The sequence below is a fragment of the Phycodurus eques genome, chromosome 14, assembly GCF_024500275.1.
Source record: "Phycodurus eques isolate BA_2022a chromosome 14, UOR_Pequ_1.1, whole genome shotgun sequence".
NCBI classification, from domain to species: domain Eukaryota; kingdom Metazoa; phylum Chordata; class Actinopteri; order Syngnathiformes; family Syngnathidae; genus Phycodurus; species Phycodurus eques.
Window position 1 is genome coordinate 14,559,660 of NC_084538.1, and position 15,792 is coordinate 14,575,451.

Sequence of the window (15,792 nt, forward strand, 5' to 3'; positions counted from 1 at the left end):
GGTACACGTAATCAAGGGTCAATGCTGCCCTTTGACTATCTTGAAACAAAAGCTTAACTTAAAGGTTGTGGCGTTGACAGCCCGTGTTTGTGCGCTGACAATGTAAGTCGAGCTCTTTCACTAAATCTCCTTTCATCTCCAGTGTGAGCAGGCTGAGGCACATCTGTGCCAAGTTAACCTAACAGTGCAGAACTAAGTTGCATAATATCAGATGAATGAATTTGTGTAGCAGGAAAGATGAGCTGCTGAAGGCCCTCAATAATTCAGGCGCATCAGCGTGTGTAGCGTACATGGTGATTAAAAGCCCCTACTCGCAGAACCTTATCAATCACATTGTAATGGGATCATTGGAAACCTTTGATTACTGGATGGTGCCACAATTAATTATTGGCCTTTGATTAGTTGTAAAAGATATGCGACAAGACTAATGTCTTAAATTTGAAACAAAACAGTGCTAGTGTTTTTGTTCATCCTTTTTCGCTTTTTTGACAAAGTAAACAAATATAGTGAAACAGTACACATGTAATCCATTCCATTTATATCTTAGAGAGGCAAGTTTATGCAACTTTGCATTTTCTTAAATGTTTCTATGGTCCTAATTTTAGCTTTTGTGTGTCTGTTTTTTTCCTTTTCTTTCCTTTTTAAGATAATAGGTAACTTTGTCGTTTAAATTGGCCACACAGAGCTGAATTAGATTTTTTTTTCTTTGTCTTTTCTGGCATCCTTTCTGCCCTGTCATACCCTGCTGCCTTTTACAGGTGAGTCTTGGTACAATGACAGACATCTGGTCAAGATGTCGTTATGTGTGTGGTGTGCTTTGTTGGTCATCTCGAGTACACCACACACTAAGAGCGCTAAGCACATGCGTGGGAATTTTTTTTTCTTCCTTGCCATGTGGGATAGTTCACATTGCAAGCATTGATTAAAATGTTCAAATTGCGGTGCATGCACCTTGCTTTAAAAATTGGTCCAAGGTACATTTCACTGTTAATTTAGAGGACAGTAATCTGGTCTATGGATCGAGCCCTGCTGTGAAAAGCGGAAAAACTTGAGTAATGGACACCTCGCCAATATTTTGTCTTTTTGATAACCGCTAATATTCATAGTTTAAATCATAAATATACCAAAACATAGAATCCCCAAACATATAAATGTGATTTCAAACTTGTTAAGCAAATGCACTGGAAGTGGACATGTACGTGCACATGCTTCGAAGACACTCTTTAATTTTCACTAACAACCCTGGCTAAACTTAGCTCCTCCCAGACATACAAAGCTTGTCTCTCAGTCGTGATTTATCACTTCAACATACTTCCTTGGACCAATTACTGTACAAATTTCTTTCTTAGACAGGGCTTTGGCGGCATCTTGTGGCATCTCAGGGCATTTCAGAAAGTGCAAAAATATTATGTGAATTTTTAAGCAACTAGCTGAGTATACTATAGATTCCATAGAAAAAATGCAAATGGGTGAATAGTGGACGGCGAAATGGGGGGAATTACAGTTTCATTATTTTATTTTATTTTGTTAATAATTGTGTTGGATGACAAAAAGCAAATTCCAGATTTGTATTAGGTAATTAATCAGTAATGAATTATAATGTGCTATAAGTGCTATAATTATAATTAATTAATTAGAATTTTGCCTCTTTCAAGTGATTTCTGTGACCTTTGTGTGTGTGGTTTTTTTTCTTCAATGGACATATGTGTGCTTATTTCACAGCCTTTCTGTTAAAGAAAGAAAACACACAATAGTTAATGAAATAATTAGAAACTGATCAGAATGGTATTTGCCAAAATGCTTTTTGACAAGTCACACAGGTTCTGGGAGAATGTTCTTTGGACAGATGAGAGAAAAACTGTTTTGGCAAATAACATCACCCTGTGCATCCAGCACAGGTTGTCTTAAATCTGTGCAAGACCCACTGAAATCTCACTATCAAGAAATTCTGGAGTGAAATGTGTTGCCCAGTGTCAGAAGTCTTGGTCCCAGCCACAGTTCTTGGGTCCTCCATGAGGTTCAAGACCCAAAACACACAGCCGTGATTACCTCAAATGTTGTGCAGCAAAATCTTACATTAATGGTATCATAATTTTTGTTCTGACCAGTTTAATTCATCCATCCATTTTCTGAGCCGCTTCTCCTCACTAGGGTCGCGGGCGTGCTGGAGCCTATCCCAGCTGTCATCGGGCAGGAGGCGGGGTACACCCTGAACTGGTTGCCAGCCAATCGCAGGGCACATAGGAACAAACAACCATTCGCACTCACAGTCATGCTTACAGGCAATTTCGAGTCTCCAATTCATGCATGTTTTTGGGATGTGGGAGGAAACCGGAGTGCCCGGAGAAAACCCACGCAGGCACGGGGAGAACATGCAAACTCCACACAGGCGGGGCCGGGGTTTGAACCCCGGTCCTCAGAACTGTGAGGCTGACGCTCTAACCAGTTGGCCCACCGTGCCGCCGCCAGTTTAATTATTTATTATATTAATAATTTATGTTGTAATGTCAGTGTTTACATTTTCAGACAGTTTGTTGCCATTTGCTGATTTACAGGCATCCGCTCTGCTGATTAGTCTCTCTCTCTTTCTCTCTCTCTCTCTCTCTCTCTCTCTCTCTCTCTCTCTCTCCATTTTTTATGGTTGTGACTGACCTACGCTCTTCCACGACCTGCCACACACACAAACAACAAACACACACCCTGTCATATAAGTGGCATACACACACAGAGAGGCGTATCTCATTACCGTTGTCCTCATAGTGCAGGCAGTGGGTGTTGCAAGAGGAGGCGAGAAGGAGAGCTTCACAGAGAAAGAGAGTGAGAGAGGGACAAACAGTGTGAGTCAGAGTCAGTGTGACAGAGAAGGCAGACATTGAATACTAGACCAGGAAACGCACAGAGATAGAGCGGGCCCCAGCCTGCGCATAACTACCTGCTTGTGTGTGTGTGTTTGACAGAGAGAGCTTGGTGTGTTTCCACGGTTCTTCTGAGGCCATGGCAGCCATGGAGTCAGAGGAAAACACCCAGTCCAGAGTGATGTTCCAGCCCACGGGCAAAGTCGACGAGCCAGGGCACCGCAAGCTTGGCAAGCTGACCGTCAAGTACAACCGCAAGGACCTGCAGAGGAGGCTGGACATTGAGGAGTGGATAGATGAACAGCTGCACCTGCTCTTTGACTGTGAGGTACGGGGGAGACTGATGGACACACACATGCGCGCAGGCACCCACACAAACATTCACGCAGTCACACATACATACACTGGTAGCAAGGGCGGTAGTGCCCCTTTATCCATCGTCTGTTACACTGACATACTGTATAAGAGAAGAGGGAGAAATGCAAGTGAGATTGCTTCACAGATGCATTGAGCTAACTGCACTCTCACCTGTGTTCCAATATTTCAATAAGAGTAGTTGAAAGTGAGACGGTGTCATTCCTAATCATAAATGACAAGACATAATTACATAGCTGCCCTGTGCATTTACTGTGATGTGCAGAAACACAATGCACATCAACTGCACTCCTGTAATGTGGGACTCAATCCAATTATGCCACCGGCTGCACATTGATTTGCATTGGGTTCTCTCAAGGGGAAACCATGGCAACAGATGTCTCATCTCCCACATGAGGCGGCTCGGCACAGTGGCAAGTGGGGTGTCCTTTGGCTAACATGGGATGACGATGCAGATTAATGACAACATCGCCAAGGCAGAGACAAGCACATGAGACCATGTGCATGCTTTTTGGATAAGACAATTATATTATTCAGAGCTAATTTAGACAGGGACAACAAACAGTTATTTGTTGACTATTTTACAAACAGGATGAACCCCACCTTCCTGTACTGTTAGAAATAAGGGAAGTAGTCCATCTTTGTCCACCACAGTATAATCACGGGGTCAATATCACTTTCAAGTCTCTTTATCAGAATCATTCAATTATCATGACTAGGACACAGAAGATGCGGCACGATGGACGACTGGTTAGCACATCTGCCTCACAGTTCTGAGGACCGGGGTTCAAATCCCGGCCCCGCCTGTGTGCGGTTTGCATGTTCTCCCCGTGCCTGCGTGGGATTTCTCCAGGCACTCCGGTTTCCTCCCACATCCCAAAAACATGCGTAGTAGGTTGATTGAAGACTCTAAATTGCCCGTAAGTGTGAATGTGAGTGCGGATGGTTGTTTGTTTCTATGTGCCTTGTGATTGGCTGGCGACCAGTTCGGGGTGTACCCCGCCTCTCGCCCGAAGATTGCTGGGATAGGCATTAGATGAGAACTATTGTATACATTAGCATGAGAACCAGTGAACATACATGTTTCCAGTGCAACCTGAAGACATGTATCAATGATAACATTGGTTCAGTCATGATACTGCATGCCATTATTTGTTGAATTTGGTTTCTTTCCTGAGAATTCTGCCATATAGCAAAATGGAGCCCACGTGGGGACAAAAGTTCCTTATTGCATCTCTTGAGCTACAATCTCTGCTCCTTTCTCCTTTTAGATCTGACACTCATGTCACAGGGGCTCACTACTTTTTGTCTCAAGAAGAGGGGTCCAATAATCATCCATATGGGGTACATTAGTGTAGATGAAGGAAAGGCTCCTCATTTACCCATATTTCTTACTGAGAATCATCATCATGTTTACATCATACAAAATTAGGCCGAGCCTGTCCATCTGCACTGGATTATGGTTAGGGTTGATAATACATTTTGCATTGTCTCAATGGAAGTGTACTCTGTTGGTTGGAGTGTTCCACTTGTAAAATTTTGCCAACAGTCCTTTGGATTGCTGTCTAAATTATTTAACCACATCTCTAATTTATGCAAGCACTGCCTTGGCCAGCTTCTTCGCAAACTTCACACCTTTGGAGAAAGAGTAAACCTCATAGAAGGTGTGATCAGTTACCGGAAGAAATGGAAATGTCCAGCAACATTTAGGCCCGCATACTGTATGCAGGTTGTCATCGGTGTTTCTCCTCACATTCACAAAGTAAGTAAATCAATAATAACGTGACAATAAAGGTTAGTTAATTTATATACAAGTATAGGGGAATAGTGACAGATAAAACTTGCTTCTTCCAACCACTGTATTGACATCAGCTTTTATTTCATCATGCAATTTTATCTGTTGTTATGAAGTGAATTCTAGTGAAATGATGTTACCGACTCAGCATATAATTGTAAATATGTTGGTTGTGTTTTCATTAATGATGTTTAACGGCCTATAATAGAAAGAGCCTTGCCCTCTAACAGGAAAGGCAAGAAGAGTCTGATAAGTTGAAATCATGTTGTCATTTTCACTGACAATTTTATTTCCTGGGCATGGTTTCCTTATTATCAAGGAAGTAAAAACATAGCGTGTCTTGGTGGTGTTTTGTTTTGTGTTCATTTAGACAGAGTCCCTTCAGGAATATCCACCATGGACTATGATTATCAGGGATTACAATGCAAAATTGGATTTTGAAATAGCAATAGAGGAATCATAAAATAAACATACTTTACCCCTAATTGCTGGGGGAAGATCACTAATTCTGATACAGTAGCCCCTCTACATACACATTAACAATATGCATTTTTTGTGGGAGTAAACCAGCCCCCTCTAGTGAGTGCTAAAAATTGAGCTTGGACTTTTTTTTTTTTTTTTTTAACTTTTATTTAAAATGCAATGCACACAATTTAAAACTGCTGAATAGAAATAGAGTTTTGTGAATACTTTGAATACTAATATGTGAACTCCTCTCTCTGCCCCTTTCTCTCTATCCTGAAAGGACTAATAATGTTCATTGGCTTCCAGTCAGGAAGTAAGCTATTCGTAGCACCTTCGCTGTAATAATATCGCACACGCAATTAGAACTAACTTCTCTCATTCCAATTCAAACAGAGGACAGTACTGTCTGACCTGAATCGTTTCCGAGAAAAACATGTCAGCTAACACCTGCAAGTTATGATTAGATAAAGAAGAAGACTGGTAATGATATTAGTGTGTTGTATTGAGTGGTTGAAGTTAAGAAATGTGCCACCTACACAGGTTTAAGGCGGATACTTAGTGTACATAATATCACTGGGAAGGCAGCTATTGCTGTACAAGTAAAGTACTCAGAGAGGTGGAAGGGATTGGGTGGAGCAAACCATTTTTGAGGCAATAGGGGGCAGGGGGGCTGTATTTAAGTATAAGTACTGTACACCTTTCTAGGTTATTTTAAAACAACCTATAAGTTTAAAATAATTTTTTTGATCTCTCAAAATTTAGGAGTGCTCAGATTCCTTTTAGGGGTGCCTCAGCACCACCCAAAATGGGCTCGAAACACCTATACCCAGCACCCTAAACCTCTGACAGTAAAGAATCGCCCCTGCTATAGGCTATAAGAGTTTGAGGTGCCCATTCTGTGTAAGATGAACGGATCCCTCAAGGGGATCCATCCATCCATCCATTTTCTTCACCGCTTATCCTCACTAGGGTCATGGGCTGCTGGAGCCTATCCTGGCTATATTTGGGCGGGAGGCGGGGTACACCCTGAACCGGTCGCCAGCCAATCGCAGTGCACATAGAAACAAACAACCATTCGCACTCACATTCACACCTATGAGGAATTTAGAGTCTCCAATCAACCTACCACGCATTCTTTTGGGATGTGGGAGGAAACCGGAGTGCCTGGAGAAAATTCACCCAGGCACGGGGAGAACATGCAAACTCCACACAGGCGGGGCCGGGAATTGAACCCCGGTCCCCAGAATTGTGAGGCAGATGTGCTAACCCGTCGGGCACCGTGCCGGCGAGGGAAAAACTGAAGTAATTAAATTATATTTAATTACTTCAGTTTTTTTCAGTCCAGTAGGGACATAAAGCTCTTGTTTCAAATAGGAAAAGGGACAAAAAGACAGAACCCAGTTGTTTATGTTGACTGCATCTATGTTTGCTTCTGAAGCTGAGACCTTGATATTCATAAATTCCAATATTAGCTCCAACCTTAATTTAATTGCTTTCAACTGCAGAAATTGCTGCTGAGATGTTCCTCAAAGGCCTCATTAAAACATAATTTTCTTTGACACTGAAGGTAAATCAGCAACTTTGTGCAGTATAAAATGTAAAAAATTCAAATAATGTAGTCAGTGAAAAACTCTTTAAGAAAAATAAACTCTTTTATTCTCTTTGCACACATGGACGCTGCATTTACATTCACTGAGGAATTTTCCTTATTTACAAGCTGCTCAGCCAATGGTAACCTGGTGCTGTAAACTGGTTATTGTGACCAAAGAATGCCAAGAAGGTAAAAGCAGAAGAGCGAGTGCTTTCACTGCATGTTTTAAATCCATCCATCAATCCATTTTCTTTCCCACTTAACCTCACTAGGGTTGCGGGCGTGCTGGAGCCTATCCCAGCTGAGTCTGGGCGAGAGGCGGGGTACAGCCTCAACTGGCAGCCAGCCAATAGCAGTGCACATATACTCACATTCACACCTTCGGACATGTTTGTGGAATGTGGGAGGAAACCAGAGTACCCGGACAAAACCCATGCAGGCACGGGGAGAACATGCAAACGCCACACAAGCCAGGTCGGATTTGAACCCGGGTCCCCAGAACTGTGTGGCAGATGTGCTAACCAGGCGTTCACCGTGCCACCATGTTTTAGATTATCGGTCAAATTTGTTATTTTTTTTAGGCTGCAGTAGCTTCTTGGTAGACTCATGAAGTGCTTCCCAGCATTGAAAGATACACTGCATGCAGTTCTGAAACAATGGATTATTGTTGGCCAAAAGTAAATTACAGTATGTCATGCATAGTAAATTAAAAGAAAACAAAACACGTTTATATTTATACAGATGCAACCAGAGATAGCCAGTTAAAACACAAACTCAACCGTAAACGGAAATGAGCATCATTGACCAAAGTAATAAAAAACTCAAGTCCTGCAGAGCTAAGCAGAATTACATGGGGTCCATCCTGGCAAAATGGATCAATTAGAGGGTGCATGGGGGACATATTAGGAGGGTCCATCCACTCCACAACTAAGCACTTCACATTGATTAACTCTTTCATCATCCAGAGAACCATCCAAGACCCAATCTTGCCTGGTCATGAAACCCTCCCAACTGGAACATTTCACCCTGGAAAAGCAAACCACATTGTCAAATATCAGCGTTCAGCTGCTGAGTCTGCATATACTGGTGGTCAGGTTTCCTCCCAGGACACTCTGCAGAGCTCTAAAGTTGTAAAGTTCTGAAGATGACACATTTTATAATATTCGATTTTTTATAGACTTAATTGGTAATAGTAGTCACTACATTCGTGTCTTGGGTTAACAGGCACAGTGGAAACATCGACGCTCTATTTTACAATGTTTTCCATCTCAGTGACTGCTCAGTGGTGTGGAGAGTCATGTCACTGGGATTTAGGGTGGGATGTACCCTGCGAGCTTTTGTGTCGCACAAATGTGGGTAACAGAGGGAAAACGAATGGGGCTGCAGAAAAATACTTTTATTTATTTAACATTTTATTTTTGTTCTTGCAGGAAGAAGACATCCCAGAGTTGGAGATTGACATAGATGAGTTGCTGGAGCTATCAGATGAGGGGCAAAGAATTCGACTACAGGTACATACAGTTTTGTATGCTGACAGTGTTCTCCAAAAGGCTTTTAAACAACATGGGTTGAACACATACTTAAACATGATCACTTGTTTCCCCCTTCACCTTAACATTTCATGGGATACAAGCTGAACTAACACTTAACATGCAGCAAGAATTCAATGTTGCAATGTTTGAAAGAATTATTGAAAAAAGTGTTGAGACCTAAGAGAGGCCCTGGCTGTGCTCGAATCTCTTTTCAAGTTTATTCAAAATGTTTGATGGGGTCATGGTGAGGGATCGGCCCACCAATGATTCATTAATGAAACAATAAGGGTCCCAAACCCTTTGACTGATTGTTCTCTGTGCTTTTCTTCTGCTACTTTCAGGAGTTGCTGCGGGAATGCAGGAAGCCAATAGAGGTGAGAAGTTAAAAATGTTGTATTACTTTCATAATATTGCATGCAGGCAATCACATATGGCTCACTGTCAGAACAGTTGTGTGGGCCTTGCTGTGTTCACTTTGCATATTCATCCCATCCTTGCATGGGTGCACCGGTTTCCTCCCACATTCCAAAAACATGCACTTTCGGTTAACTGAAGACTTAAAGTGTCTTTACGGCCAGGTTGTAGCCTGCCTCTCTCCCAAAGTCAGCTGCGATACGCTCCAGCTCATCCCTTCATAATTACCCTAAGCAGGGCAAGCAGTAGAACATGAATGTTTATGATAAACTGTACACTATATGGGTCATTTGTATATAATTCCATTAATAACGGGAGACACTTGTCTTTTTTTCTTTCTCTAATTTAGCTTGTTTTTTTGTTGTTTTTTTTATACCGCCTTGATTTTATGTCTAAATGTCTCCCATGCTGAAAGAGCCATGCTTGAAATCCTATTTTCAAAAAGTTATTGAATATTTAAAGTTTTAGGCCATAATAGTAAAGACAATCAATAGATACACTAATTTCATGGCAGTATAATCCAAATGTGATGATTTCTTAAACCTGTACGGGAAAATCATAAACAATTATAATGACTTAAATTTTGCCACACCTTGGTTGATAGAACCCACTGACAGAGCAGGCAAATGGTGGTGGCCCACTGATATGCACTTCTTGCTTCACGGTTAGGACGTAAACCGCTACATAGCAACCATGAGTTGCACAATTTACATGCGTTGCCCTTCAAACGCAAACCTATTACACTCCTGTCTTTATACCTTCAGAATAACGGTGAAGACATGCAATTGTTCTGACACATTCACATATTCATACATACCTCAGAAAAAAAACATCTCTTTTGCCGTCTGCGATTGTGTGAGATCAGATCCCTGTGGTGTATTGTAACAACGCAATGAGACCCCTCCGGTGGCATTAACGGGAAAGATAGCTTGAGTGACTGAAGGGCCATTTCTAAAAGAACCAAACAAAAAAAAGGGAACTCTATAGACACTAAGAGGTATCTAGCTGTGTAGTTTTCATGGAAAAGGCATATTAAGTACGGTAATCCACAAATTTAATTGGCATCTTTCGAAAACATTTTGCAAATCATGAAATTTCATTTGGGACACATAGCGGTGAAGACATTGTGGCACTAAAAGTGTTTAAAAATATTTTAGAACATTGTTTTTCTTGGAAACAATTGTTACCTTTGAAATAATAACTGCCGCCAATAATTCAAATACTCATATCAGTGAAATTGATTTAGTTTTCAAAATGAAATTCAGTGAGGTGTCTTTACCATTATTGGTCAAATTATATGAAGTATAGAATATGCATGGATGTTCATTATTACAGAAAAACACGCCAATGGAGTTACGAGTGTTTTTGTACATATTCCTTAGGATTTTGTCAACGCGCTGCTCTACAGGATAAAGGGACTTCGCAAAATGTCAGGCCCCTCGAAGAAGTAGTTCTAGGTCAAATAAAGAATTGAGACAATGGATTCTCATTGGTTCCAAGCCCCCATGTGTTTACTGTTTGGATGTCTGTATGTGCAGTTCACACCCTCAAGGGGGTTCTTCTTGCCCTCTTGCCCGGTCAGCATCAGTTGGACACCAAAGCAGTCAAGCGACTTTTGACTTTTTGGACTGTGACATCATGCACCCCAACCTCCCCGTCAAATATAATAATGCACATGTGATGGAAGCTGTAATACTATTCCAGATATTTTTCATGTGTTAAGACTGTACATTTTTGTTTGCTTGTTAATGTACAGATATTTTCACTCATCTAAGAGTGCTGTATGACAATAAAATGAGACATTTTCAATACCAAGAGTCACATTTCATTGAACAACAAACGTCAGTGAAGTGATATCTTCAGGTATTATATTTATTCCACGCACACATTCTTCTTCAAGTTCCCCTCATGAAATGACTTTACTTTTACAAGACAGTTAGTCAATAAGATGCGAGTCAGAATATCATTTCCAGAAAGCATTTTCTGACATTTATTTTTCAGCATGGCAGGGGAAGCCAAAGGGGATATTGACATGTCAAGTTTAGGAGTAAACACAGCAAAAACCATCAGCAGGAAGGTCCATTAAGTATGCATCCATTATCCTCTCCCATTTCCTGTCTGTGTACGACATAACCAGAAAAGGCAAATACATTAACGACCTCCATACAAAGCTTAATGGAGCCCCCAGAGGAGAGTATGATGATGGTTCCTCCTCAGTTGGCTAGACAGTGATGTGTCTTGATGAGACTACACTCTGCCACTCTGCTGGTCTCGCTGTCACACATGAGGGTCTTTTGGCTCCATCAGGGTCCATTACAGTAATTTGCTTGGATCGTCCCCATTTCCACTATAGAGACCATCTACACTCCTCACTTGCAGCCATCTCTGCCTAGCCAGGCACGTTTTCGTAAAGTGATTATGCTTGACTGACAAACTGCAAAAAAATAAAATGTAGCCATCTCTCAAAAACAACCCTGCAGCAGTCACAGTAATGAAATTATGTGCAAGGAGAAGCGAGGCAATGCTGCGATGTTCGACACACATTCAAACGTAGATTACAAGTGTGGTCGTGGTGCCTGCCAATGGAAAACAAAAGCCTTACTAATCCTTTTATACGGACTCTGCGGAGCTTCGTCACTCCAGTGCTGACAGTTTGAGGTTGGAAATCATCCCAGCAGAGCTCATGATTTGCGTTATATTGTGTGTGTTGTCAACATGATGAAGTCCTCAAATAGAAAAGTACAGCCTTAGTTACTAAGGAAGGAGGATGAGTGACAAAAAATTTTGTTTTAATCTTGAGGCAGTGCAGCTTCGCTAAAATAACCAATCACTCAAAGGCCTACTTCTCTTTTGATTAATTATGAAGAACATTGAATTGATTTTTCATATATCATAATTGTTAATGTATTAGTATTTCAATGTTGATGACTTAATTTATTAAATTATTCATTCATGTATTCTAATTCAAAAACAACATCCATGACTGGATTTAAATATGCATGTAGATTAAGTTTTGCAGTTAGTGTAAGGCTTTCTTAACAACATTAAGTGTTCCATTAATGGCGGAAGAATGCAGTGTTGATCAGGCCACCACTATCAGCACGATGCCACCATCAGGACTTGCGTTTCTTTTTTGGTGCAGTGTAATTGGTGGTGCGGTGCTCCTTCCTGTCGTATTTATCGTGTCCTTCCCTGTGGATGTAAAAGGGTGTGGATTGATAATTCACAACACTAAATATTTAAAACACATGCTGCTCGGCAATATGGCAACAGCTTGCCTCTATTTTATGTGGGTCATGGTCTGCATTCGCGCTCACATGCATCTAGATTTGGTGGCACAACAGAGCCACCATGAAAGTGTTCTAAATCAGAGCAAATGCACGATATGCTACCTGAAGCAGCGGTTACAGTACAGGTCTCCATCACAGGTGTGACAGCGTAGAGTGGCATCATGGTTACAGATGCAACACCACGGAAGTTCATCGTCTTCGCTGTCTGATGGCGGATGTGCCGATCTCACAGCTGCTGGAGGAGTCCTACTCTTGGCTGCTGGAGCTTGAGTCTATCAAACATAAAATAATAATTTATCACTGATTATCACTAAAGGTTAATTCCTCAAAATTATATTTTGCTCATAGTTTAATACGGGCTTCTTGGAGTTCTTATTCTTCTCTGTGTTTTTTGGTCCACTGTGTTCTAGAGGTATGTTGTAGCCACTGGCCTCATCTAGTGCAGCCTCTTCTGAGAGCTGCAAAAACAGACACACATGAATTACAGCATGTAAGTATGGTACCACTGTTAAGTGGTTTCAAAAATCAATGTGTATGTTTTATACGAGAGCGGTACTGTCATCCATAAGCACGCACACCATACCTGCTTTAAAACCCTTATTATGGCTTCATCCTCTGTCTCCTCATCACTGTCTGGGTGTTTGAAATCTTCCATCTTAACTAAAAGTGACATACTTTTTTTTTTAAACAAAGTGTTTACATCTCATTTCATAACATTTAGATGTGAACAGTTTATGTTCGGGGAAAGTTCATACCTAAAAGAACTACTTTAAAGTCATAATAGGTAATGTTATGTGTGGCTTTCTTGCATTGCTGTTATTTACTGATATGTGTTGAACCTTTGTCTGGGTCCTGGCCTTTCAGCAGCGCGAGCCTCTTGGCCATGTTGAGGATTTGTTCTGTGGAATGATGATCCTTTTTCAACTCCTCTTGGGCCTCTTCAAGCAAACGTGCCCCCTCAATCTCAAGCTGTCTCCTTGAGTCTTGGTTCTCATCCATATTGCCCTGTTGTGTCCTTTCCCCCCCTTTGTTAAGATCATTCATATGTCCATTATCCTCTGAAATTATAAGACAATCATCAGATACCATCAGAACCGTAGTTCATCAAATAGAGGCTGGGTGACATTATTTTATCAAATATAGAGGGTAGGAGGCATTTAGTAAGAGCAGCGGCCTTTGGTTTGCATGTCGTATTTCAATAATAATAATAATAATTGTTTTTATTCAAATCATACATATTACAATATGTGCAGTGGTAACTTGACTGACAAGTTCAATCAGTGACCAAGCTCGTAACTAATTTATTTTGTACATAACCGCAATTTTCCCCATTGAAATTTACAGAAATGCTATTAATCCGTTCTACCCTCCCAAAAACCACCGCAATTTTGTTACATTTTTAATAAAGAAAAATAGCACTGTATATTATAAAAACATAATGAAAGAGAATGAAAGAAACCGGTTTTATAAGCTTGAATCACTGTACGTATTGTAGTATTTGTGAGTTGATGTGTGCCTTTAAAGGGTGTGGCCTAGTGAGTGAGTGAGCAGGAGCTGGATTGCGTGAGTTTTGGCTACAGCAGCTCCTTGAAGAGATTTCATTTTGTAATTGTGTGTTTGACTGTTCTTTTCTATAAACAACTGAAAGTGACTGTGGCTCTCCTTGCCCACGTGCCAGGGTATTACAGTAAATTGATTGCGCCATTGTTTTTCACTTCACTGGAGCGGTGGCAAATCTGAAGTGCGTGTCTAACTCCAATTTTGGATAGCAACACAAAGCAAAATTAAAAAAGGACCAAGCAACTGCTTGTAACTAGAAAAACATTTTCATTGGGGCACTTGTAAGTTAAGGTATTATAATAATTATTGTATAAGCCTCTGCCACCTACTAAGGGGTTAATCATTATTGTCCCAATGCCTAATTCTTCTCAGATCAATTTTCATCATCATAATGTTTAGCAGCTTTCAAAAGTAAAGTTTAACTTTACAGATGCTACATCTGATGCACAGGTGCTGCGTGCTGTGGTACCAATGTTTACTGTGACATGCCCTGTCAATGTCATATTACAGGTAATTACAACCACGTAGTAGCACAACCTGTTATTCTTTCAATTATATCAATATGAGATTTGATGTTTATTTGTTCAAGGGGATGGATGACACACTATGCAGTTAGTTGGGGTATGGCGTGTATGAGAAGAGAGGCCACTATTTGAGGAAATACGGTCATGTTATAACTGCTTCATAAAGGGTGTGTTCTTACTGGATCCAGGATTTGCAAGCTGATGGTCAATAACAACTTCCTCTGTCATCTGAGTAAGAAGGTCATTGGCTTGCTCGGTTTGAGTCCTGTTATCTGGAGGCTGGTGGACCTGTAAAGAGGAAGACAATAAGACACACACAAGCACTGTATGAGATTACAACAAGATGTGGGTGTTAGGTTAGGCTCACAGGTGGGGGTGTTTGAGAAGGAGGAGTTCGGCCCTTTAAAGCTGCTAAACGGTCTTCCATCTCCTGCGAAGAAGGCACTGGCTTGCTGGGAGCTTTAAGGGCAGCGAGCCGAGCCTCAATTTCCTTTTCAGAAGGGATAGACTCTGAAACTCAGGAGGTAAAAGCAGAATCAGCAAGCGAAATAATTGTCAAGTAAACTGTTGTTTCTAAACAAGAAATGATAATACTTGGTGCAGTGTCTTCTTTCAGCTTTTGAAGCCTTTCAGCAATTGCCTGATCTTCCTTACTTAGGCCTTTAGGAGAGGGAAGACCCGCTTGAGAATGTATACTGCCTCCGTGTGGTTGTGTCATCTGCCTTTGCTGTTTGGCTTCAAACGCAGCAACTCGTCTATGGAGCAATTTCGTTTTGTTTTATGAACACACGATCTTTAGAAACATTGGGTTTCCAAACGTGACGATCAACTCACTTTTTGTAGTTTTCGGGCGGTGACCATTTTCCTGTATCGTTTGAAGTATTCCCACTGGAAACATATTATAGTGGTGCAGAATCAGAAGAAGTCACTACCTGGATTGTTCACAAACACTAATCACATGCAGTTGATATTCATTTGCAGGAGACCTACCTTGTAAGATTACCATGGCATTGCTTGCAGACCTTCTGCTGGGTGTTGCCATAACGTGGCACCACAGCATTAAATGTCAAGCAGCTGGAGCAGAAAGAGCGGCCACAGCCTTTACAACCCAGCTAGAAACAAAATGAATCAAAGCAAATACGTATTTTACACCCACGAACAAAACTGCGATGCAGTATTTGACCAGAGTGAACCGCCTTACCTCCTTTTTAAAGACACCGAACTTAGAGGTACAACAATAACAACGACTATCCATTCCGATGCGCATGCAAGGATCACTTACAAATGGACGAATAATTCAGTTATGTAACTATGTATGGCAGCGCAACTTTTAAGGGAATAATTGGACCTCCAGCAACCGACTGAAACACATTACAACCAAAACAGGGAAA

At 41.1% G+C, this 15,792-nt stretch overlaps 2 protein-coding genes across 5 annotated transcripts; one reads left to right on the plus strand and one right to left on the minus strand.

Annotated features, from left to right (window-relative positions):
• Nucleotides 1-22: 22 nt before the first annotated feature.
• ppp1r14d (protein phosphatase 1 regulatory inhibitor subunit 14D) lies at nucleotides 23-10,820 on the plus strand. Of its 4 annotated transcripts, none has more exons than XM_061696089.1 (5): nucleotides 23-102; nucleotides 2,958-3,183; nucleotides 8,512-8,592; nucleotides 8,955-8,987; nucleotides 10,566-10,820. In XM_061696089.1, the coding sequence occupies exons 2-5, from the start codon at nucleotides 2,995-2,997 to the stop codon at nucleotides 10,644-10,646; spliced, it is 384 nt and encodes a 127-aa protein (XP_061552073.1). In that variant the 5' UTR covers nucleotides 23-102; nucleotides 2,958-2,994; the 3' UTR covers nucleotides 10,647-10,820. The 4 variants fall into 4 exon arrangements, with proteins under 4 accessions (XP_061552073.1, XP_061552074.1, XP_061552070.1 ...); XM_061696086.1 differs by lacking the exon at nucleotides 23-102 and adding an exon at nucleotides 2,762-2,837; XM_061696087.1 differs by lacking the exon at nucleotides 23-102 and adding an exon at nucleotides 2,800-2,847.
• Nucleotides 10,821-10,990: 170 nt separating this feature from the next.
• On the minus strand, nucleotides 10,991-15,792 carry zfyve19 (zinc finger, FYVE domain containing 19). Its single transcript, XM_061697086.1, has 11 exons — nucleotides 15,603-15,792; nucleotides 15,392-15,513; nucleotides 15,236-15,289; nucleotides 14,996-15,156; nucleotides 14,769-14,911; nucleotides 14,581-14,689; nucleotides 13,157-13,375; nucleotides 12,901-12,977; nucleotides 12,674-12,775; nucleotides 12,420-12,589; nucleotides 10,991-12,219 (listed from the first exon to the last, which is right to left on the minus strand). Exons 1-11 carry the CDS (start codon nucleotides 15,666-15,668, stop codon nucleotides 12,141-12,143), a joined length of 1,302 nt encoding a protein of 433 aa, XP_061553070.1. The 5' UTR covers nucleotides 15,669-15,792; the 3' UTR covers nucleotides 10,991-12,140.

Coding starts and splice junctions, on each gene's coding strand:
- ppp1r14d (XM_061696089.1), top strand. CDS start 2,995: ATGGCAGCCATGGAGTCAGAGGAAAACACCCAGTCCAGAGTGATGTTC. Junction 8,593..8,954: donor GGCAAAGAATTCGACTACAG/GTACATACAGTT, acceptor TGCTACTTTCAG/GAGTTGCTGCGGGAATGCAG. Junction 8,988..10,565: donor AATGCAGGAAGCCAATAGAG/GTGAGAAGTTAA, acceptor CTGTATGTGCAG/TTCACACCCTCAAGGGGGTT.
- zfyve19 (XM_061697086.1), bottom strand. CDS start 15,668: ATGCGCATCGGAATGGATAGTCGTTGTTATTGTTGTACCTCTAAGTTC. Junction 15,157..15,235: donor CCGCCCGAAAACTACAAAAA/GTGAGTTGATCG, acceptor ATTGCTCCATAG/ACGAGTTGCTGCGTTTGAAG. Junction 14,690..14,768: donor CTTCTCAAACACCCCCACCT/GTGAGCCTAACC, acceptor TCCTCTTTACAG/GTCCACCAGCCTCCAGATAA.